Below are 23,286 nucleotides of genomic sequence, written 5' to 3'. Positions count from 1 at the left end.
TGAGATTGCCGACCACCAAAAGGGCTTCCTAAAGGCTCCCATTCTTGGGCAGGCCAATGAATGGTCTGTAACTCTGCCTCGGCCTCACGGGCACACTCTGCTCACCACACTAAGAGCCATACCATCTGGGATAGCTTTGCTGCTAAGTCAAGATCGGGGACTTCCTCCTCCTTTCAAAGTGATCTGCATCTTCAAATTGATCGTGTTGCTTTCACCTCCATGTGCCCATGGAAACGATCCTTGACGCCAAAGAATGGCTCCGGGCCAACGAGCCAGAAGAGCGGTCAACGTGCTCACAGCTTCTGTTTCCCAAAACGAGATGGGAACCAAAGGCGTGAAACTGAGGAGTTGGCCCAGCGCTATCTGTGTTACTTCACGGGAGTCCCTGCGCGTGTTTATGTGTGTAGGAGGGAGAGGACTGCCCGCTGGGCTTTGGTTAATGCATCAACTTGCATAAGATATTTTCCTTCTTGTCCGACACAGAAACTCACAGAATTAAGGGAGGGACATTAAAGATATTCAAATCTGCTATTTCCCATTCTCTCTTTTATTTATGCACACCTTGGGAATTTCGCTATCATCTTGAACTATTGTTTACTTAACACTGTTTTAAAAACGGACTCACTGTTTTTTACTTGAATACATTTACTTGAAAAGAAAGTATATTATGACTAAAAATAGAAAAGCAATATCACTTGTGAAAAAACAGAGCGACCATAAAACTAAATACGAGACTGAAAACAAAACCACATTGCTGGATTCTAGCTGGCTACTTTTGCTTGTCGGAGATTCTGAAATGGAGGTTCTTAACGCTGTTACTTAAAAATGGAAAGTAGCAGGAGTTGGAGAGGTGTGAGATACCTGCTCCCCCCAAACTAAAATTTCCCCCTTGACAACTCAGTCACAAGCAATGAAATGCAACCGAAAAGGTAGTGAGTCTCTCATTATGTGGTTCAGTATTATCTAGTGCCATGACCACGTACCAACCAAAGTCATCATGGACCTGCTACACTTCGGGAAACATGGTTCTAATCCCACCCCATCTTACTTCAGAATAATCTGAGCATCAGCAAGTTTAACCGACTTGCCCCGACGATCTGTCCTACAGATGGTTAAAGGGAAACCTTTGAACCAGGACTAGTTTGAAAACCACGGCAGCTGTATACATCAAAATTGACTAATCTGGGTGAAAAAAGAGAATGATCAAATATTTACTTTAGATTCACCCTCTGTCCTTAAAAAGGCCATGTCAAATGGGCAAATCTGTCTACTGGGTCACATGTAAGCAATTCTCACCAACAGGAAGACGAAATTTGAAGGGTCTCTTTTCATGAAACCACAGTTAACCATAAACAGAATTAATCATTCAAAAGCAGAAAAGAGCAGATCACTTCCCTCTATTGAGTAAAAAAATGTTAAAAAAAAAAAAAAAGTCTTCATGTGGAGAAAGAACTGCAAGGACCTGAACGGCCCAGAATATATGGTTACACCACTGACAATTTAGGGACATGCTCTGAAAGAAAGGCACACCCCTCCTGCTTGTAAAAACCCACACTTTCAATTCCAAATTAGTTAACTGGTCATCTGGTTACAATGCTTGCTCTCCTCTTTAAAGGAGAAAGCATTATTTAAATGTGTTTTCTGAAGTCTGAAATAAACAATAGGAAAGGGAACTGTGACTGTCTTTCTAGGGAGTTGCTTCAGTTTTTAAGCTTTTGCTCCACTTATTCAAATTCACTTTTGAGGCTCTTGATTTATTCCTTTTATTCAAATGTGGGAAGATAAAGACTAAAAAAGTACTCACTCATTTCCTCAGGGACTGAGCTTGTGGGTGGGGGCAGTTGGTAAAAAGCTGGGGTCCAGCTCTCTGAAGGGGTTTTAAATTTCTCCTTTCAACTTAAAGTTGTGTTTTTCTTTAAATCACAATCAGAGTTAAGCAGACAATGCGATTCTGTAGGATCACTATTTTTAAAAACCAGATACTTGAGAATTAATTTCTAGTTTGCAAATCTAAACCTCCCAAGCGTGATGATCTTTTAAAAGCGTATTTACAAATTTCCCTTTAGGATCAATTTGAGTTCAAAGACGATGAATGCCTGCTTATAGTGCCCTGTATCTGGGTTCAGAAAAAAGGACGGCCTGCGAGTCACATTTTCAAGAGTATAAGGGGTGACCTTGCCAAGTTGGACTGGAAACGACAAAAACACAAATGTTCACAGCTGCAAATCGGGACATGTAACTTCTACTACAGTGTAAGGTGGAAAACTTACATATCATTTACTAAGAAATGATGCTGAAAATTCAAGAGACTCTCAAAGTTTGTGCCGGACTTGAACTGCCCAGGGAATCTCAATCATCTAACAGGCTCAGGAAACTAGCATCTCACGTCCTTCAACTAACAAAACCTGGACTTGAACTTTTAAATTTTAGTGCTCCCCAGTTACCTCAAATAGCTAGTAGTGCCAGGCACAGAGGCGAATCCAGTCCATAATGAGATTCTGCTTTTCGGTAACCCTCCCCAGAAGGTGTCCGACGGTTTCTTTTAGTTCTAATTAAGGAAGCTAAAACCTAAACCGCCAGACTTTTTCGTTGGGGATCTCACAGATAATGAGCATTCTGATTATGAAAAAGGTAACAGTTCACAGAAAGTCCTGAGAAAGTTCTAAGAAAAGTCTTACGAAGGCCCCTCTAGCCCCTTACCTCATTGTCATGTGGCGGCAGCTGGTGTAATAGCTGCTTGATTCGAAGTTTCTCTCCAGGACTGTTGACATAGGGAACTTTCTCTTCTGGGAGACAGCTATAGTACTGGTGAACCTGAAGGATGGAAAGCACACAGATAACTCGCCCATTACTCAAACCACCTGCCCACTCCCACATCCTGGGGAGATGATTCCCACAACAGGACACATCTGCTTCCCGCTGTCCCCGTCCTTCGTGAAACTCAACGGCATATGAGTTTCTCACTGCAAGCAGAGAAATTCATCCTTGAAGAAAGAGTCCCACAAATCACCCATGTCTTGGGGCTTTTCCTCTCTCTGTAAGGGGAAAATAAAGCTAGCAAACTTTCCTAGAAAAAGAGATTTTGGCAAACATGCTGGTGAACCCGGAGGGTAGGGCTTTCTCGGCAGGCTCCCCCAAGAGCTGGCTTTACCATTTTCTCTGTGAGTCTCCAGCATGGAACCTGCCTTCCTAGCCAAAGCGATGTGTCAGCGCCTGCCCTGGCGCTGGAGTCAACACCAGCCTTTGGCGCGCGGAGAACTCTTGGGTCCCTCAGCCTCCACCTACATTAAAAGCCCTCTAGGTTTTAGGCTTTTTGTAAGAACAGGCAGCAGTTCAGATCTGTCACCAAAAAAAAAATAAAAAAATAAAGTCACTGAATTGGGGATACAGAGCGTGTAATTAAAAATTGTCATTAACGTGACTTTTTTTGTACATCCTAGAATGTTCCTGTTTACAGCTGTTAGGACATATTCTTCCAATTTCTGAGGCTCATTCAACCCTAAAGACTATTTGGGAAAGCACCAAACATCTAATTTTGCCTGAGAAAAGAAAACAGACATTCTAGCATCCAACTGCATGTAAAACTAGGGGAAAAAACTGGCCAAAACAGAAGGTATGCTTTATATAGGAGAGGCCAAAAAAAAAAAAAAATCCCACAAGGTCAGATGACATCATGGAAAATACTTTTCAACTGTCTCTCAGCATCATGACCAACTCTTGTGAAACAAGGCATTCATTCAACAAAATGGAGAAGACAGAAGACTTGGGGCTCTACATTCAACATACTGGTTAGGCTCCACCAACTTGGTCACATTCCCTTCAGTGTGGGGAGCCTTGGATATGACCACACGTTTTGGGAATGCTGGAGTGAAGAGCTGCGAAAGCTCTGTCTACTTTGATCTCCAGAAACGAAATCATAATTGTTAGAAGAGAGAGGAAGAAGGTTTTGTGATAACAAAGCCTTAATAAAAAATGTGAAAGCTATCCTTGTTTTCGTAACAAATAATCGTAACCATTCACCATCGTGTGTGCATCATCCTCTCGATCAAATCCCAAAGGTAAACATAAACAGACTTCTTGCTGTAGACCAGCCAGATTTTGGGACCCAGGGCCCTGCGACCCCTCCCTAGAGGCACCTGGCAGGAAGCCAAGTCTCAGGATGGGAAGCAATGGTTCCGGGTTTTGAAGGCAGCCCACAAGTTACTGGCACTCTCTCTGAGAAGAAATACAAGCCCAGATCATGAGTTAGTTTGGGATTAGAAGCTGGCGATGAGCCCATCAGAGACTGGCACACCATTATGTCCTCGGGAGATTCGTGCCCCATATGCCTCACCAGGTAAGGGCCGGGTATATAAAGCAGCAGGCCCCGTCCCTGTATCTTGGGGAATGGGCTTTGCCTCCCAGGTCAAAAAATGACTGGTGGAAAAGCCTTGGGGAAACATCACTTTGTCATTCTCACAGCTCCCATTACGGTTATAGAACATTAGGGACAAATGCTAATATAAAATGAATCACTATGTGGATAAACAACAAGGTCCTACTGTACAGCACAGGGAACTATATCCTGTGATAAACCATGATGGAAAAGAATGTGAAAAAGAATGGATATATATGTAAAACGGAATCACTGTGCTGTACAGTAGAAATTAACACAACATCGTAAATCAACCGTACTTCAATAAAATAAATTAAAAAAAATAAAATGCTTGATCACAAAGAGTCTGATTTCAGCTCCACTGACCTTCCTCTCAATCACCCCTCATCATTCACACACCCCTCTCTTCACTGCCCAGAGCAGTCATCTTCTGAACTGGTACCTTGAACAAGGAAAGTCTCTCTGCTACCGTCCAAGGCTGACCCAGGCTGGAGTTTTCCCTGTACCTTCTCTGCAGCATGGCCAGGGAGATCTGAACCCCCAGTCATGGCTCTGTCCTCTCCCATCCCCGTGTTCCTGAGCAAGTTGACAAAACCTCTCCGAATCCTCATCATATGATTGTGGTAATGAAACGAGAGTGGAGACAGAGCATTTGGCCCTCAATAACGATAAATAATATGGATACACAGCAATAAGTATATTGTCCAGCCTGGTATACTCCAAGTGGAACAATCCACATCTTCCTGGCATTCCATCCATTTTAAGAGGTCGGCTTGTAGAGTGAGACCAAACCTGGGGAGCCCCCCACTTATAATTGGTCTAAGAAGGAAGGCTGCAAGGGATAAAATGCGATTTAAGCTAGCTTGGTTTCAGGGGGAAAAAAGGTAAATTATTATAAAGATGTAGTGTTTTCTCAAAAAACCCAGCAGTATGGTAGGGCCTCTTAAGGAAATGGAAACTTCCAATGGAAGGTGATTAGTAAGGGATTTCCCATCTCCCGAAGCCTGGTGTCCTCCTACCTTTGCTCTATTCTTTCCTCTCTGCAGATCTGTTCCCCACAGGACTTGAGTTTACACAAGCCCCGTTCAAGAGTCCACCCTAGACTGACTAGCTTTGCTCAATCCCACTTCCTTACAGAAGGCTCCTGTTTACCCCATCTTGGGCAAGGGCCACACCTGGAGATCGGAATGGAGAGGTTCCATGCCATTTTAAGACTGGAGGATAAAGGAGTCCCAACACATGATTGGACTAAGGGGGAGGCAGTGATGGAGAGCTCTAGAGATATTTAGGTGGTAAATAAGTACCTCGGTATGCTGATGTCCATCTTAAAGACTGAATCCTTAACTCAACAGAGGCAGTGACTACTCTTGTGGAACACCTTTCCTGGCTGGACATCTTGTGTTGCCGTTTTTTTAAAAAATTTTTATTTATTATTTTTGGCTGCATTGGGTCTTCGCTGCTGCGCGCAGGCTTTGTCTAGTTGCGGCGAGCGGGGGCTACTCTTTGTTGCGGTGCGCGGGCTTCTCATTGTGGTGGCTTCTCCAGTTGTGGTGCATGGGCTCTAGGCATGCGGGCTTCAGTAGATCTGCTTTTTTTTTAAAAGCCATGACTGTGGTATCAGATACATATGGAACTTGATCCAGCTCTGCTACTCTCTGGCTATATTTATGATTGGAACAGGTTATTTAACTTGGTGAAGTCATTTTTCTTCATCTATAAAATGAAGATAGTAATGGTTCCTACCTTATAGGGCAACTGTTCCAGAACCTGGTATTTCAAGAACCCGGTATTACATATAATTACTTTTTCTTTTTTTTAAAATAAATTTATTTCTTTTTGGCTGCGTTCGGTCTTCGTTGCTGTGTGCGGGCTTTCTCTAGCTGCGGCAAGCGGGGGCTACTCTTCCTTGAGCGGGCTTCTCATTGTGGTGGCTTCTCTTGTTGTGGAGCATGGGCTCTAGGCGTGCAGGCTTCAGTAGTTGTGGCACATGGGCTCAGTACTTGTGGCTCGTGGGCTCTAGAGCGCAGGCTCAGTAGCTGTGGCGCACGGGCTTAGCTGCTCCGTGGCATGTGGGATCTTCCTGAACCAGGGCTCGAACCCGTGTGCCCTGCATTGGCAGGTGGATTCTTAACCACTGAGCCACCAGGGAAGTCCCACATCTTGTGTTGCCTTCTATAACTGCAGCCTACTCATCACCACCACTGAAAACACATCTTTTCTACCAGTATTCCCATAATTCCTTCAATATAAAATGTGCTAACGTAATTTCTCACAAGGCAACCAATAATTTGGCAGATGACTTAAAAACTTACCTGCTAAAATACTCCGTTTATCAAACCAAATCAGCTAATTATTAATTAACAACCTACCAAATCACCCCCATATCACCTGGTAGGTGATCTGACTTGCTGTGAGGCAGGAGAGTGAGTTGGTCCTTTACCACGTCCAATTCTCTTCAAAGCCTGTTCAAGTCCAGGAGTAAAAATAACCCCCCTTCATGGTGGCTGCTGTGTCTCCTCCTGGTGTTTAGAAGCTGGACTTTGCAAGCTCTTCATTGAGCAAAGGGGATTAGCAGACAGATGGGAATGAGGGAGAAACGGCTCTCTTTCCCAATCTGTCTCTGGCTGAACATGGAAATGCCACATGCACGGAAATGCTTTGGCATCTTCCATAATAAAACTACTGTATAGCTCAGAACAAACACCAATCATACCAATAGTAAGGGGAAAATATTTAGTATACTTTCTGGCGCTACAGAAGCGAAAATTGGCACCACCTGTGAAAACCCTGCAGATTGCTCATTTTAGCCCAAACACATTTCACTTGTTATTTTTATTATTTATTTATTTTTTTGTGGTACGCAGGCCTCTCACTGTTGTGGCCTCTCCCGTTGCGGAGCACAGGCTCCGGACGCGCAGGCTCAGTGGCCATGGCTCACGGGCCCAGCCGCTCCGCGGCATGTGGGATCTTCCCGGACCAGGGCACGAACCCGTGTCCCCTGCATCGGCAGGCAGACTCTTAACCACTGCGCCACCAGGGAAGCCCTCACTTGTTAATTTTTACAAGTAAATAGTCAAATCCAATAGAACTTTGTCAGTGATGATCATTACCCAGCTATTATCCGGCAGGTCTGTGGAACGTGCTAGGAACTTCGCTCCATTTACAGATTCCCAGGTAGAGGTGCCCTGTGATTGTGCGCTGGGTGTAGCCACACGAGGTACATTTCCTCCCAACAAAAGCATCCTGAATAAACTGGCTTAGGAAAATGAACTAGCTGAAGGCCTTTATTTAAAGTGTGACTCCCAACAGCGAGGTTTGGCAATAACGTCAGTCTGTGTCAGATGGATTGTGAGAGCTTTAGTCAGTGTGCAAATAAAGTCTGCAAAGCAAGACCTCGCCCAGCTGGAAAGACTGGGTTTGTCAGAAGGAACTGCACATTTGCCAGCACTTCTGCCTGAGCAGAGATCGAAGCCAGGGAGCCAATGGCTCCTCGTTGGAGAGAAACGTGCTTTACTTAGAGCGGTGGTTCTCAAATGTTAGCTTCCACCAGAACCACCTGGAAGGCTTGCTAAAATACACATTTCTAATTCAGGGGGCCTTGGGGGGCAAGGGCGATTATTTGCATTTCTAACCATTTCTCAGGGGATGCCCCTGCTGTTGGTTCAAGGGAGCCCATTTTAAGAGTTTTAGAGTCACCCAAGTGTTTTCCTTCAACAGCCAACCCATGGGATTGCCAGGCACCCCAGGAGACCCAGAGGAGGCAAAAGAACTTGTTCAGTTTCACTCAATTTTGTACACGTCTCCTTCTACACCTACACATATCCTTAAGCAAGGGGATTCCGCCAGTTCCTACAACAACGAGAAATCCTAATGGCAAAGTGCTCAAATTTTGGGCTGGTACATTTTCCATATCAAAAGCATTCCTATTTTCTTAGAGCGGGAACCCAACAAAGAAGTCAGAATTTGGGGGCTGAATTTAGAACCAACTGTCCTTCACAGTCCAAATGAAGGAAGGGATCAAGGAACATTTTTTTTTTTTATGGAGTTGCTCTTATGCCTGAAGTGTTTTTATATGCAGTGGCGTGTGAACCCTCCCCACAGCCTGGAGGTGGTACATTACACTCATCAGATTGAGAGTCACACAGCTAAAACATGGCAGGGCCACTTCTGAGCTTGGCTTCCTCACTGTCTCCCTCTGTTTTGCATGGATTCTTGGGCTTCTTTATCAAGGGGGGAAAAAAAAAAAGACTAACAAATGGATGGAAAAGAAGACAAAAAGATATAGTAAATTCCTAATATGTCTGCATGATTGACCACAGAAATGATGAACATGCTTTCCTTTGGTGTTCTCCATAACATAACCAACATATGGTTCAAAATGGACTGACAGTAAGTAAAACGATGTACTCCAAATTCAAGTCTTTCCACACCACCATGGTATGATGGTGTAAGGGAGTTCTGGCAGAGATGGCTGACCAATCGTAGCCATTTTCTTTTCTTCCTTAATTAGAATACCATCATTTTACTTAGAGCATCAATATGCCCAGCTGAGGACAGTATTTCTGTACCTCTGGAGTAGCTACGTGTGGCCATCGGAATAAATTCTGGCCAATGACATGTAAAGATGTGACTTCTGGGAGAGCTCTTTTAAAGGAGGCCAAGTAGTTGACAAAGGTCTTTTTGCCCAAGTTCCCCTTCCTTCCTGCTTCCTGGCTGCAATGTACACGCAACAGCAGGAGGTCCAGCAGCCATCTTATACCGTGAAGTAACCTTAAGAATGGGAGTTTCTGAATATACCGTAGAGCCATCATACTAGCCCTGGGTTGCCTATCACTGAACTTCTTTAAGCAATAAGAGAAATAAACTAGTTCTTTATTTACATTTCAGTTACTTGGAAGTGAATGCAATTCCTAATGATAGAGCAATAGTTCTCAAATGTTAGCATACTACAGAATCATTTGGGGCCCTTATTGAACCTTATTCCCATTTTTATCCCTCTGGGTCTGAAATAGAGCCTAGAATTCTGCATTCTTATTAAAAACCTCACACCCCACCAGGAGAAACACTGCTTTAAGGGGAAAGCAAATGTGACTTTACAAGGTAAAGGTAAAAACTCCCGGAGTGTAATCACTGATGTGGGCTGACACATTTGGAAGGTTTTATAAAAGCCCATCTTAACTCAGAGACTAACTAGAAGATGGAGCCTTTATTTCACATTCTCCCTCTCCCACAGTTTAAGAAGCTTGGAACCTTGGTTAATCTACCTCAATCTGGGGAGGCAATATCTAGCATACGCCTGAGGTCTCAGAAGGCAGGTGCTACAGAGAAGGGAGAGATGTTGCGTGAATTGGAGGCACATGGTTTTTATGAAAAGTGCACACTAGTTCCCAAATGGGGACCTGGAGAATAATCAGGTAGTACTGTACCTATGAGCACGGGGTGACAGGCTGCTTCTGAGGGCCTGTTTGTTCATATGGCTCCCACCTGCCCGAATTTCATTACCCAAGCAATAGGAGAAAAGTGTTGCTAAGCAGCGTCTAAGAGGGAAAATCATCCCGAGTTTGGCTCCTTCCCTTTTCTCCTGCAGACGCGCATTATAAGTTTAATTGGTTTACTCAGGAAGTAATTTAGGAAATAACAGTCTAAAACCTAATGCCTAACCAATGTCTGCATCGCGCTTAAACTCCCATAGGATTAGGATCAAAAATCAACAATAAAAGCCCATTTGGGGTATTTTCAAAGAAGAATATTTCAAAGACCCCTTCTTTTCTTTTCTGCTCACAGCCGATGTCTGATTCAACAGCAAACCATGTCAGATTTAGGTTCAAAATATACCCAGAATCCAGTCACTTTCCCCCATCCCCTCACAACCAGTCCAGCCTTGACTAAGTGCTCACTGGAATCATTGCCACAGCTGCTTCTGGACCCTGGCTTTCACCTTTGTGCCCTTTGCAGGTGATTACTCAGCAAGAACAACCCCATGTGAAGATAAACCAGGTCCCATCACTCACTGCTCTTCTCAAAACCCTTCATGACTTCCCATCACCCTGTGATTCAAAGCCAAAGTCCTCACTACAGGATCATGATCTGGCTTCCTGAAGAGCTGGCTGATCGTATCACTTGCTACATTCTTCCCGTTCAGTCCTGCTCACAATGGCCTCCTTGCTATTCCTCTCACCTCAGTGCCTTTGCACTAGCCATTCTCTGCTGCAAACATTCTTCCCCCAGATATTTACAGGATGCCTATTCTCACTTCTTCCAGTCTTTGCTCAAAAGTCACCTTAAAAGAGAGGTAGGTCTTCCCTGATCCCAATATATCAGTACCTCCACCTCTTACTCTTTAGACCAACGCTTCTCAACTGGGGCTAATGTTGACCCCCAAGGGATATTCGGCAATGTCTGGAGACATTTTCGGTTGTCACAACTGGTGTGTGTGTGTGTGTGTGTGTGTGTGTGTATGCACGCGCGCGTGTGCGCGTGTGCCATTGACATAAAGTGGGTCGCCAGGGATGCTGCTAAACCTCCTACAATGCATAGGGTGGTTTCCACAGTAAAGAATGATCTGGATCAAAATGTCACTAGTGCTGAAAATGGTAAACCCTTAACCTGCTTTTCTACAAATAATTTACCAGTTGCTGATACATAATCTACTTGTTCATTGTCTCTCTTTTCCCTCTAGAATGTGAATGCCCGGGGCTTTGTGCACCATCTATCCCCAGAAAAAGGTGTCACACACAGTAGGTGCTCAACAAATGTTTGCTGAATGAATGCGTGCTGTGTTCAGATCTCATCTCTCTGCCTTTCTGGTTTATCAATGGATGTGAACAGGGACATGCAGCAACAGAACACACAGGTGAGGTTTCAGAAGGAACCAGAGTAAAGCGCATAGAGCTTCCCTTTCATGCCACCCAAGCACTTGTTTTTTCACCAGAGATCACTGACGTGGGAGGCATGATGGACACGCTAAGAAAAGGATGAATAAAATAACTGTCAACGTACTGTTTCTTTAAGAGGAAGGGACAAAAGCAACACCCCTTTTGATTTGAAGCCAGAGAACTTCTTTCAAGTTGAGTCAACTCTGTTTACAGAAATTAAAGAAAGTAATCACATTACGTCCTAAGCAAGTACTGTGACTCAAAATCAGGTGAGCTGTTCTGCAGCTATGCCTGTCTGCGCTCACACGCTCGCTCCCTTTCCAATCCTTTCCGTTACAAATTTTTTAAATTTAGAATATTAAACCTCAATGTCTAGTTAGAAAATACTTTCCATTTAGTTTGGAGCATTATCTGACAGTTATTTATTTTATCCTATCTTAAAGAAGAGGTCTTAGAAACGGAAGAACTGGGAGTTTCAACACTCTCCCTTTAAGGTGCAATTACAAGACCGCCCCACCTCAATTTTACCAAAACACTTTGCAGAATGTCTACACATTTGCGTATATGCTACTAAAAATTCCCCAACAGTTGCTTACTTTTTGGATAACAGTTTCAATATTGCCTTTTGACAAAATACACACGTACATGGGTATGAAAAAGCAGGGTAGCAGTTTCTTAGAGTGGCTACGTGTTTGGAGTCACACTGTCTGGGTCTGAATAATGGATGGACTGAACACTTCCCATGTGTACACAGTTGGACAAATTTTTTTTATCTCTTATAGAGTCAATGTTCCTAGCTGTAAAATGGGGGCAATAATATTTACTTTGAAATATTGCTATGAGGCTCAAATGTTATACAGGCACACATCATTTTAGTGAGCTTTGCTTTACTGTGCTTTGAAGATACGGTGTTTTCTACAAATTGAAGGTTTGTGGCAATCCTGCGACAGGCAAGTCCATCGGCACCATTTTTCCAATAGTATTCTCTCACTTTGTGCCTCTGTGTCACATTCTCTGGTAATTCTCCCAATATTCCAAACTTTTTCACTGTCATTTTATTAGTTATAATAATCTGTGATCAGTGATTTTTTTTTTTCCAAGAAAGCAAATCGAGGATTTATTAAGTGATAGTATGCTCTCACGGGAGAATGGGCATATTCGGGTGAGTAGCTGCTGTGATCAGTTACTACTGTAATTGCTTTGGGGCACCATGAAGCACTCCCATTTATCAAACTTAATTGATAAATGTTGTGTGTGTTCTGACTGTTCCACCAACCAACCATTCCCCCATCTCTCCCTTTCAGCTTGGGCTTCCCTATTCCCTGAAACACAACAAGATTGTCATTAGGCCAATTAACAATCCTACGATGGCCTCTAAGTGTTCAAGTGAAAGGAAGAGTTACACATCTCTCACTTTAAATCAAAAGCTAGAAATGATTAAACTTCGTGAAAAAGGCGTGTCGAAAGCTGAGATAGGCTGAGCTCTAGGCCTCTTTCTCCGAACAGTTAGCCAAGTTGTGAATGCAAATAAAAAATTCTCGAAGGAAATTAAAAGTGCTGCTCCAGTGAACACACAAATGATAAGACAGCAAAACAGCCTTATTGCTGATATGGAGAAAGTGTTAGTGGTCTGGATAGAAGATCAAACCAACCACAACATTCCCTTAAGCCAAAGCCTAATCCAGAGCAAGATCCTAACTCGCTTCTATTCTATGAAGGCTGAGAGAGGTGAGGAAGCTACAGAAGAAAAGTTTGAAGCTATCAGAGGTTGATTCGTGAGGTTTTAAGGAAAGAAGCCTTCTCCATAACATAAAAGTGTAAGGAGAAGCAGCAAGAGGTGATGTAGGAGCTGCAGCAAGTTATCCAGAAGATCTAGCTAAGATAATTCAAGAAGGTGGCTACGCTAAACCACAGCTTTTCAATGTAGACAAAACAGCCACACATTGGTAGAATACGCCATCTAGGACTTTCATAGCTACAGAAGAGAAGTCAATGTCTGGCTTCAAAGCTTCAAAGGACAGGCTGACTCTCTTGTTAGGGGCTAAAGCAGCTGGTGACCTTAAGCTGAAGTCAATGTTCATTCACCATTCCGAAATCCTACGGCCCTTAAGAATTATGCTAAATCCGCTCTGCCTGTGCTCTATAAAGGGAACCACAAAGCCTGGATGGCAGCCCATCTGTTTACGACATGGTTTACTGAATATTTTAAGCCACTGTTGAGACCTACTGCTCAGAAAAAAAGATTCCTTTTACAGTATTACTGCTCACGGACGGTGCACCTGGTCACCCAAGAGCTCTGATGAAGATGTTCAATGAGATTCATATTGTTTTCGTGCCTGTTAACGAAGATCCATTCTGCAGCCCACGGAGCCATTTCGACCTTCAACTCTTATTATCTAAGAAATACATTCCAGAAGGCTATAGCTGGGAAAGCAAGGGATCCCTCTGATGGATCTGGGCAAAGTCCACTGAAAACCTTCGGAAAGGATTCACCATTCTAGATGCCAGGAAGAACATCCATGATTCATGAGAAGACGTCAAAATATCAACATTCACAGGAGTCTGGAAGAAGTTCATTCCAACCCTCATGGATGACTTTGAGGGGTTCACGACTTCAGTGGGGGAAGTAACTGCACGTGTGGTGGAAATAACAAGGGAACTAGAATTAGGAGTGGAGCCTGAAGATGAGAATGATTCGCTGCAATCCCATGATAGAACTTTAACAGATGAGCCGTTGCTTCTTATAGATAAGCAAAGAAAGTGGTTTCTCGAGATATCGTCTACTCCTGGTAAAGATGCTATGAAGACTGTTGACATGACAACAAACGATTTAGAACAGTACATAAACTTACTTGATAAAGCATTGGCGGGGGGGGGGGGGTGGGGGGGTGGGGGGGGGTGGGGGGTGGTGTTGAGAAGACTGACTCCAATTTTCAAAGAAGTTCTGCTGTGGGGAAAATGCCATCAAACAGCACTGCCGTGCTAGAGAGAAACTGTTCGTGAAAGGAAGAGTCAATCGGTGCAGCAAACGTCATTGTTGTTTAATTTTAAGAAACTGCCACAGCAGTCCCAGCTTCAGCAACCAGCACCCTGATCAGTCAGTCAGCAGCATCACTATCAAGGCAAGACCCTCCAGCAAAAACATTACAGGGCTTCCCTGGTGGCGCAGTGGTTGAGAGTCCGCCTACCGATGCAGCGGACACGGGTTCGTGCCCCGGTCCGGGAGGATCACATATGCCGCGGAGCGGCTGGGCCCGTGGGCCATGGCCGCTGAGCCTGCGCGTCCAGAGCCTGTGCTCCGCAACGGGAGAGGCCACAGCAGTGAGAGGCCCACGTACCGCAAAAAAAAAAAAAAAAAAAAATTACAGCTTGTTGAGGGCTCAGATGATGGTTAGCATTTTTAAGCAACAACGTGTTTTTAAATTAAGGAATGTACATTTTTTCTGACATAATGCTGTTGCACACTTAACAGACTACAGTATAGTATAAATATAACTTTTACATGCACTGGGAAACCACAAAATTTGTGACTTTATTGCAATACCTGCTTTACTGTGGTGGTCTGGAACTGATACTGCACATCTCTGAGGTCTGCCTGTAATGTAACTAGCAAAAAGGCACACAGTGAAGGATCGATATTTCTTGGCTTCAAAGCAATCTAATCCATAAGTCATAAATGTCTATTTTATGGACCGAACTGCGCTGCCCGCCTCCCCATTCACACGCTGAAACCGTAAGCCCTAAAGTGATTGTATTTGGAGAAAGAGCCTTTCAGGAGGTATTAAGGTTAAATGAGGTGACAAGATTGGGGCTGTAATCAGAAAGGATTGATATCCTTGTAAGAAGAGGAAGTGCTCATGCACAGAGGAAAGGAGTGCTCATGCACAGAGGAAAGGCCATGTGAAGACACAGCAAGAAGGTGGCCGAATGCAAGTCAAGAGAGGTCTCACCAGAAACCAACCCTGCCTGCACCTTGCCCTTGGACCTCCAGCCTCCAAAACTGTGAAGCAAAAAATTTCTGTTGTTGAAGCCACCCAGTCTGTGGTATTCTGTTAAGGCAGCCTGAGCAGGCTAACAGTCTACCACATGCAAGGAACCCTGGGGTACTTGTGTGGAAAGGACACACACACGCATAAGAAACTACCCCTGGTTGAAGGAAGTTATATTTCAATAGACTGTATAAGACAAGTAGGCAAATGACTATAATGCAGAAGCCATTAGAGGCAGAGAAAAACACTCCAGAGTTTCAAAAAACAATAAATCAATCCTACATCTGTAGCATTTGCCGATTTCCATGGTATAAATAATCCTACTAGGGCTGATTTCAAGCTACCAATGTGACATCACTGCATGTGGGACAGGGAAGAGATGCATACAATTATACAGTATTTCTACTGTATGGATCTACTAAACGAAATAACCTCAAGAGCCCAGATAACAGTAAAATATGGGAAAGTAATCATGAAGTGATGAGGTTTGAGTATTTATTACCTTTGTTTTTTTGCGGTACGCGGGCCTCTCACTGTTGTGGCCTCTCCCGTTGCGGAGCACAGGCTCCGGACGCGCAGGCTCAGCGGCCATGGCTCACGGGCCCAGCCGCTCCGCGGCATGTGGGATCCTCCCAGACCGGGGCATGAACCCGTGTCCCCTGCATCGGCAGGCGGACTCCCAACCACTGCGCCACCAGGGAAGCCCATTACCTTTGTTTTTAATATAGTTTAATTATAAGTTTATATAATTAAGTTTTAAGAATGGCTGAATTTAACTGGCTTACAAAATACCTGAAAACGGACCAACTGGATCTTGCGAAACTGTATAAGCCAGTTCCAGTACATCATTGTTGGAAACTTGTAAGTCCGCTTCTTGGGCAAACTCTCTTTAAAAAGGTAAGAAGACAAGAGCAGTAGAGAGCTGTAAACATCATTAGTCCATTCCACCCTCCCCCGACTATTATTACTAAGTATAGATTCACAGTGTCATGTGGAGCCATTTTGAAAAAAAGTTTAGAGAGCAGCAACTGAAGATATCCTAGGACAAATTCAACTTTTAAACTAAAAAGTGACGCATAATGACACATGCTGTAATTCCAAGAAAAATTCATTCTTACATAGACTGGAGCTTGCTTTCCCAGAACACTGTTGGAAAGCCATTTTAAAATACAGGTGATCTTTGTTTGGAATCAGTTCATTTTAAGGCAGTTTCATTGCTTCACATTAAAATAACAAGGTTGTGAACCACGGAAAAATATGAAAACTAAGGAGCTCATTTATACATTATGAAGTAGGTATTTCTGACCTCCAAGGCTACTTTCAACCTCAGTTACGCTGCTTGCCTCATTAAGTTTCAAATGTATCACGGATACAATTGTAAGAATTTAGTCTTCCCTGTTCTGAGAAACCAAATGATCAGCTAAGGTAAAACACTGGCCTATAGGTTCAAGGTTAGATAATGTTTATAAAACTCTAAATGTCCTATATTATGCCATTTTAGAGGAACAGGGAGGAAGGAAGGTTTGGTTAGCATGAGCTAGATTATGCCACAGTAACAAACACCACCAAAATATCACTGGCTTTGCACCAAAGTTGATTTTTTTTTTTTTTTTTTTTGCAGTACATGGGCCTCTCACTGTTGTGGCCTCCCCCGTTGCGGAGCGCAGGCTCAGTAATTGTGGCTCACGGGCCCAGTTGCTCCATGGCGTGTGGGATCTTCCCGGACCGGGGCAGGAACGCGTGTCCCCTGCAACAGCAGGCGGACTCTCAACCACTGTGCCACCAGGGAAGCCCCAAAGTTGATTTTTAACTAAGAAATTAAAAAAATCTTTTTCTTACTGTGGTAAAACATATATAACATAAGATGTGTTATTTTAACCATTTTAAAGTATACAATTCAGTGGCATTAGTTATAATCACAAAGTTGTACAACCATTTCCACGATCTATTTTCTAAAACTTTTTCATCATACGAAACAGAGACTCTCTACCTATTTAAGCAATAATTCCCCATTTCTCCCTCCTCCCACCCCTGGTGGCCTCTAATCTGCTTTCTGTCTCTGTGAATTCACCGAGTCTAGCTATTTCATCCCAGGGGAAGCATACACTGTTTTTCTTTTTGTGTCTGGCTTATTCCACTCGGCAAAAGGTTTTCAAGGTTCATTCATGTGGTAGCATCTATCAGAACTTCATGACATTTTATGGCTAAATAATATTCAAAATTTTTGCCCCCCTGAAGGAAACCATCAATTAAACAAAAAAACAACCTACCGAATGGGAGAAAATATTTGCAAATGATGTGACTGGCAAGGGGTTAATATCCAAAATATACAAACTGCCTATACAACTCAATACTGAAAAAACAACCCAATCAAAAAGTTGGCAACAGACATAAACAGACATTTTCCAAAGAAGACATACAGGTACATGAAAAGATGCTCAACGTCACTAATTAACAGGGAAACGCAAATCAGAACCACAATGAGGGATCAACTCACACTGGTCAGAATGGCCATCATCAAAAAGTCTACAATAATCAATGCTAGAGAGGATGTAGAGAAAAGGGAACCTTCCTACACTCTTGGTGAGAATGTAAATTGGGGCAGCCACTATGGAAAACAATATAGAGGTTCCTTAAAAAACTAAAAGTAGAGCTACCATGTGATCCAGCAATCCCACTCCTGGGAAAAGATGAAAACTCTACTTCAAAAAAGATACATGCACCCCGATGTTCATAGCGGCACTATTTATAGTAGCCAAGACATAGAAACGACCCAAACGCCCATCAACAGACAACTGGCTTGAAAAGATGTGGTATACATATACAATAGAACATTACTCAGCCATAAAAAAGAATGAAATATTGCCATCTGCAGCAGTGTGGATGGACCTAGAGAATATTATACTTAGTGAAGTCAGACAGAGAAAGACAAATACTATGTGACATCACTTATATGTGGAATCTAAAAAATAATACAAATGAACCTATATACAAAACAGACCCACAGACATAGAAAACAAACTTATGGTTACCAAAGGGGAGAAGAGAAGGGAGGAGGGGCCAATTAGGACTATGGGATTAACAGATGTCCACTATCATACATGAAATAGATAAGCAACAAGGATTTACTGTACAGCACAGGGAGTTATTCAATATCTTGTAATAACCTATAATGGAATGTAATCTGAAAAAATATATAACTGAATCACTTCGCTGTACACCTGAAACTAACACAATACTGTAAGTCAACTATACTTCAACTTAAAAAAATATTGCCCCTCTGCACCTGTCTGGGAATGACTGTGAAAGTGACACGAATATTGATTTTGGCGTTACAAACAAATTTTGAGAGAGAGGTGAATGTGCAGATACCTAATCCATGAATAATGAGGAATGACTAGATTACGACCTATCTGACCTGCTCAGGAGAAAGGGGCTGAGCCAGGATTTAAATTGAGGTCTGACTTCAAAGCTCATTTTCTTTCCGCTTCACCCCACTGTCTCCCTAAACCAGTCACAGGATTACACTCTGCCCTGAGCATCTGATGACTCCATACCCAGTGCAGTCACAGTTCATTCTTCAAGCCTGTGGTTCCTGTTAAAACCTAGAATAATAAACAGACTAGAGAGGCTGCTTCATCATGAAAGCCACATGAACCAAGTGGAATTCCAAAGACGATGGAAATCAACAGTGCTATCTGCTAATGTGTCTGCTTTGAATATTATGTGCATAACGTTATGTAGTAAAGGTCATGTGAAGTGACTCAAGTTTGACAAACTGTTTTTCTTTGCGGTCTATGCAAGGGAAATGTTAACATGCCCACGTCCATCCCCGACAAAGGCCTTGTGGTCCTTGAAGTGAGTGCTCTGATTCCCCAGATTATACTGTTAAATTTTACTTTATTATTTTATTTCATGTATTTATTCATTTTGTGGTAAAATACACATAGCACAAAATTTACCACTTTAACCATTTTTAAGTGGCATTAAGTACACTGTTGGGCAACCATTGCCACCAACCATTTCCAGAACGTTTTCATCTTCCCAAACTAAACCTCTGTACCCATCAAGTACTAACTCCCCACTTCCCCTCCCCCAGCCACTGGCAACCACCATTCTCCTTTCCATCTCTATGAATGTGACTAGGGTTCAGAGTGATTTTTATTACATGTTGGTACCAAATGTTCTTTTGCAGTAACACTTCTCTGATGCTATGGTGAAAATCAGTGGGGAAATAAAGTGAATCAGGCAATGTATCGACACTTACATTTAAGTCCTTTTATAAGCAACTTTCCTTCTGTTTTTAATAAAACAATTAAAGACAGCAGGGGAAACTGTGGCCTCAGCCATTAGAATCTACAACAAATGAGAGTATCGTACTGTGTTTCCACCGAGAAGACCCATGAAGTAAATCACTACTAATACCTGGGGAAGTAATTTCTTCTGAATTTTCGGCCTTGGGGCATTGACTCAATATTTCACAAATCACAGAATTCCCATTACACAGCACCTCTTTCTAGCTCATGACAGTCTTCTGATTGCTCTTGGAGTGGCATGAGAAGCAATCAATGCTAGTCAGTAATTGCAAGAGAAGAGAACTCCATATCAACTAGGCTTAGACCCAAATAAGCAGTTCCAACAGGCATTCTTCAGCATTCTGACATCCCTGACACCTGGTCTAAAACAATGCTCATCCACGTGCTACCTTAGTCTCTTCCAAAATAAACAGATATTTTTTTGTGGTTAGCCGATGACAGTGCCCAGTTGTAGAAGCAAACTTCAGTCTTGATCTCTAATTATCTCCTTTCCCTTTGTTGCCTATAGGATTCTTTACCGTTGTTTTAGTTATTCTACTGATAGTTCATCGAAACCATTTTTGGAAACAGGAAATGAATCAAAAAGAAAAAAGGCTTAATTTTAAACATCCATTTTTTTTTTTTTTAGGAAGTAGAGTTTCAGGATCGGTTCTTACCTATGTTAAATGAAAGAAGTAAAGCTGTAAACAACAGACCTAAAATGATCTTAAAATTGTTGGTATAAAATTACCAGTATTCAACACCCATTTATGATAAAAATTATCCAGAAAGTGGGCGTAGAGGGAACATACCTCAACCTAACAAAGGCCATATATGACAACCCACAGCTACCTTCATACTCAGTGGTGAAAAGCTAAGCATTTCCTCTAAGATCAGGAACAAGACAAGGATGCCCACTCTCACCACTTTTATTCAACAACGTTTTGGAAGTCCTAGCCACGGCAATCGGAGAAGAAAAAGAAATAAAAAGAATGCAAATTGGAAAAGAAGAAGTAAAACTAACACTGTTTGAAGATAACATGTTATTACACATAGCCCTAAAGATGCCACCAGAAAACTCCTAGAGCTAATCAATGAATGTGGTAAAGTTGCAGGATACTAAATTAATAGAAATCTGTTGCATCTCTATACACTAACAATGAAGTACCAGAAAGAGAAATTGAGGAAACAATCCCATTTACCATTGCATCAGAAGAATAATATACCTAGGAATAAACCTACTTAGGGAGGCAAAAGACCTGGACTCCAAAAACTGGAAGACACTGATAAAAGAAACTGAAGACAACACAAACAGATGGAAAGATATACAGTATATACTGTGTACTTGGATTGGAAGAATCAAGATTGTCAAAATGACTATACTATCCAAGACAATCTACAGATTCAATGCAATCTCTATCAAAATACTAACAGCATTTTTCACAGAACTAGAACAAATAATTTTAAAATTTGTATGGAAACACAAAAGACTCCAAGTAGTCAAAACAATCTTGAGAAAGAAGTACAGAGCTGGAGGAATCATGCTCCCTGACTTCAGACAATACTACAAAACTACAGTAATCAAAACAGTATGGTACTGGCACAAAAACAGACCCATAGATCAATGAACCAGGAGAGAAAGTCCAGAAATAAGCCCACACACTTATGGTCAATTAATCTATGACAAAGGAGGCAAGAACATACAATGGAGCAAAGACAGTCTCTTCAATAAGTGGTACTTGGGAAACTGGACAGCTACTTGCAAAAAAAAAGGAAATTAGTACATCCTCTAACACCATATACAAAAATAAACTCAAAATGGCTTAAAGACTTAAATATCTAAGTCTTTAAGACATGACACCATAAAACTCCTACAACAGAACATAGGCAAAACATTCTCTGACATAAATTGTATCAATGTTTTCTTAGGTCAGTCTCCCAAGGCAACAGAAATAAAAGCAAAAATAAACAAATGGGACCTAATTAAATGTAAAAGCTTTTGCACAGCAAAGGAAACCATCGACAAAACAAAAAGACAACCTACTGAATGGGAGATGATATTTGCAAATGATATGACTGATAAGTGATTAATATCCAACATATATAAACAGTTCAGACAACTCAACATCAAAAAAAACAAACAACCCAATTAAAAAATGGGTAGAAGAACTCAATAGACATTTTTCCAAGGAGGAAATCCATATGGCCAACAGGCACATGAAAAGATGCTCAACATTGCTAATCATCAGGGAAATGCAAATGAAAACCACAGTGAACTATCACCTCACAGCTGTCGGAATGGCTATCATTGAAAAGAACACAAATAACAAATACTGGCAGGGATGTGAAGAAAAGGGAACCCTTGTACACTGTTGGTGGGAATGTAAATTGGTGGAAAACAGTATGGAGGTTTCTCAAAAAACTAAAAACAGAACTACCATATGACCCAGCAAGTCCACTTCTGAGTATATATGCAAAAAAAAATTCCCAAACACTCATTCAAAAAGATATATGCACCCCCAATGTTCATAGGAGCATTATTTACAATTGCCAAGATACGGAAGCAACCTAAATGTCCATCTACAGATGAATGAATACAGAAGATGTGGTATATATACACAATGGAATACTACTTAGCCCTAAAAAGAATGAAATTTTGCCATTTGCAGCAACATGGATGGACTTGGAGGGCATTATGCTACGTGAAATAAACCAGACAGAGAAAGACAAATATTGTATGATATCACTTGTATGTGGAATCTGAAAAATACAACAAACTAGTGCATATAACAAAAAAAGAAGCAGACTGACAGGTATACAGAGCAAGCTAGTGGTTACCAGTGGGGAGGGGCAATGTAGGGCCTGGGGAGGAGGGAGGCACAAACTACTGAGTGTAAGATAGGCTCAAGGATGTACTGTATAACAAGGGGAACAGAGCCAATATTTTGTAACAACTGTAAATAGAAAGTAACATTGAAAACCTGTACAAAGAATTTTTTTAAATTAAAAAAAAGATAAGAGAAAAATGAAACAATTACTAGTATTGATATGGTTTTGGTTTAAGAGAAACTATCCAAAAATTTCCTTAAGCTTGAGCAAATATGAATTCAAGGTCAGGTAAGGTAGCTGTGAAATGCACTGAGACACAGGCTACTCATAGGGAAGGAAATATCTTTCATAAGCAATCTAAGAAATGGTACTAAAATGTACATTATGTAAGGTCCCTGTTAAAGGTAGAAGGAAGTCATAAAGACTGATACTTGTTAAAAATGAATGAAGTGGAATGTGGAGAGGCTGTGGAGAAAAGAGAACCCTCCTACACTGTTGGTGGGAATGTAAGTTGGTACAGTCACTATGGATAACGGTAAGGAGGTTCCTCAGAAAACTAAAATAGAATTACCGTATGATCCAGCAATCCCACTCCTAGGAATATACCCCAACAAAACTATAATTCAAAAGATAAATGCACTCCTATGTTCATAGCAGCACTATTCACAATAGCTAAAACACGGAAACAACCTAAATGTCCATGGACAGATGAGTGGATAAAGAAGATGTGGTACATATATATAATGGAATATTACTCAGCCATAAAAAAGAATGAAATAATGCCATTTGCAGCCACATGGATGCAACTAGAGATTATCATACTATGTGAAGTAAGTCAGAAAGAGAAAGACAAATACCATATGATATCACTTATATGTGGAATCTAAAATATAGCACAAATGAACTTATCTGCAAAATAGAAA

At 41.9% G+C, this 23,286-nt stretch overlaps 1 protein-coding gene across 9 annotated transcripts in view; it reads right to left on the bottom strand.

The window, feature by feature from the left end:
- Positions 1 to 23,286, bottom strand: part of PRICKLE2 (prickle planar cell polarity protein 2) — a 342,455-nt gene that overhangs the window by 58,623 nt on the left and 260,546 nt on the right. For 8 of the 9 annotated variants that reach the window (XM_033424782.2, XM_033424776.2, XM_049715455.1 and 5 more), the window contains one exon: positions 2,701 to 2,814. In XM_033424782.2, coding sequence (XP_033280673.1) covers positions 2,701 to 2,814 — 114 coding nt within the window. Of the gene's footprint in view, positions 1 to 2,700; positions 2,815 to 3,151; positions 4,701 to 23,286 lie in introns of those variants that run through there. The other variant, XM_033424781.2, reaches the window with a different exon arrangement.

This window comes from Orcinus orca, chromosome 10, assembly GCF_937001465.1.
Source record: "Orcinus orca chromosome 10, mOrcOrc1.1, whole genome shotgun sequence".
NCBI lineage: Eukaryota > Metazoa > Chordata > Mammalia > Artiodactyla > Delphinidae > Orcinus > Orcinus orca.
The sequence above is the reverse complement of the archived record's forward strand: the minus strand, read 5'-3'. Positions and strand labels throughout refer to the sequence as shown.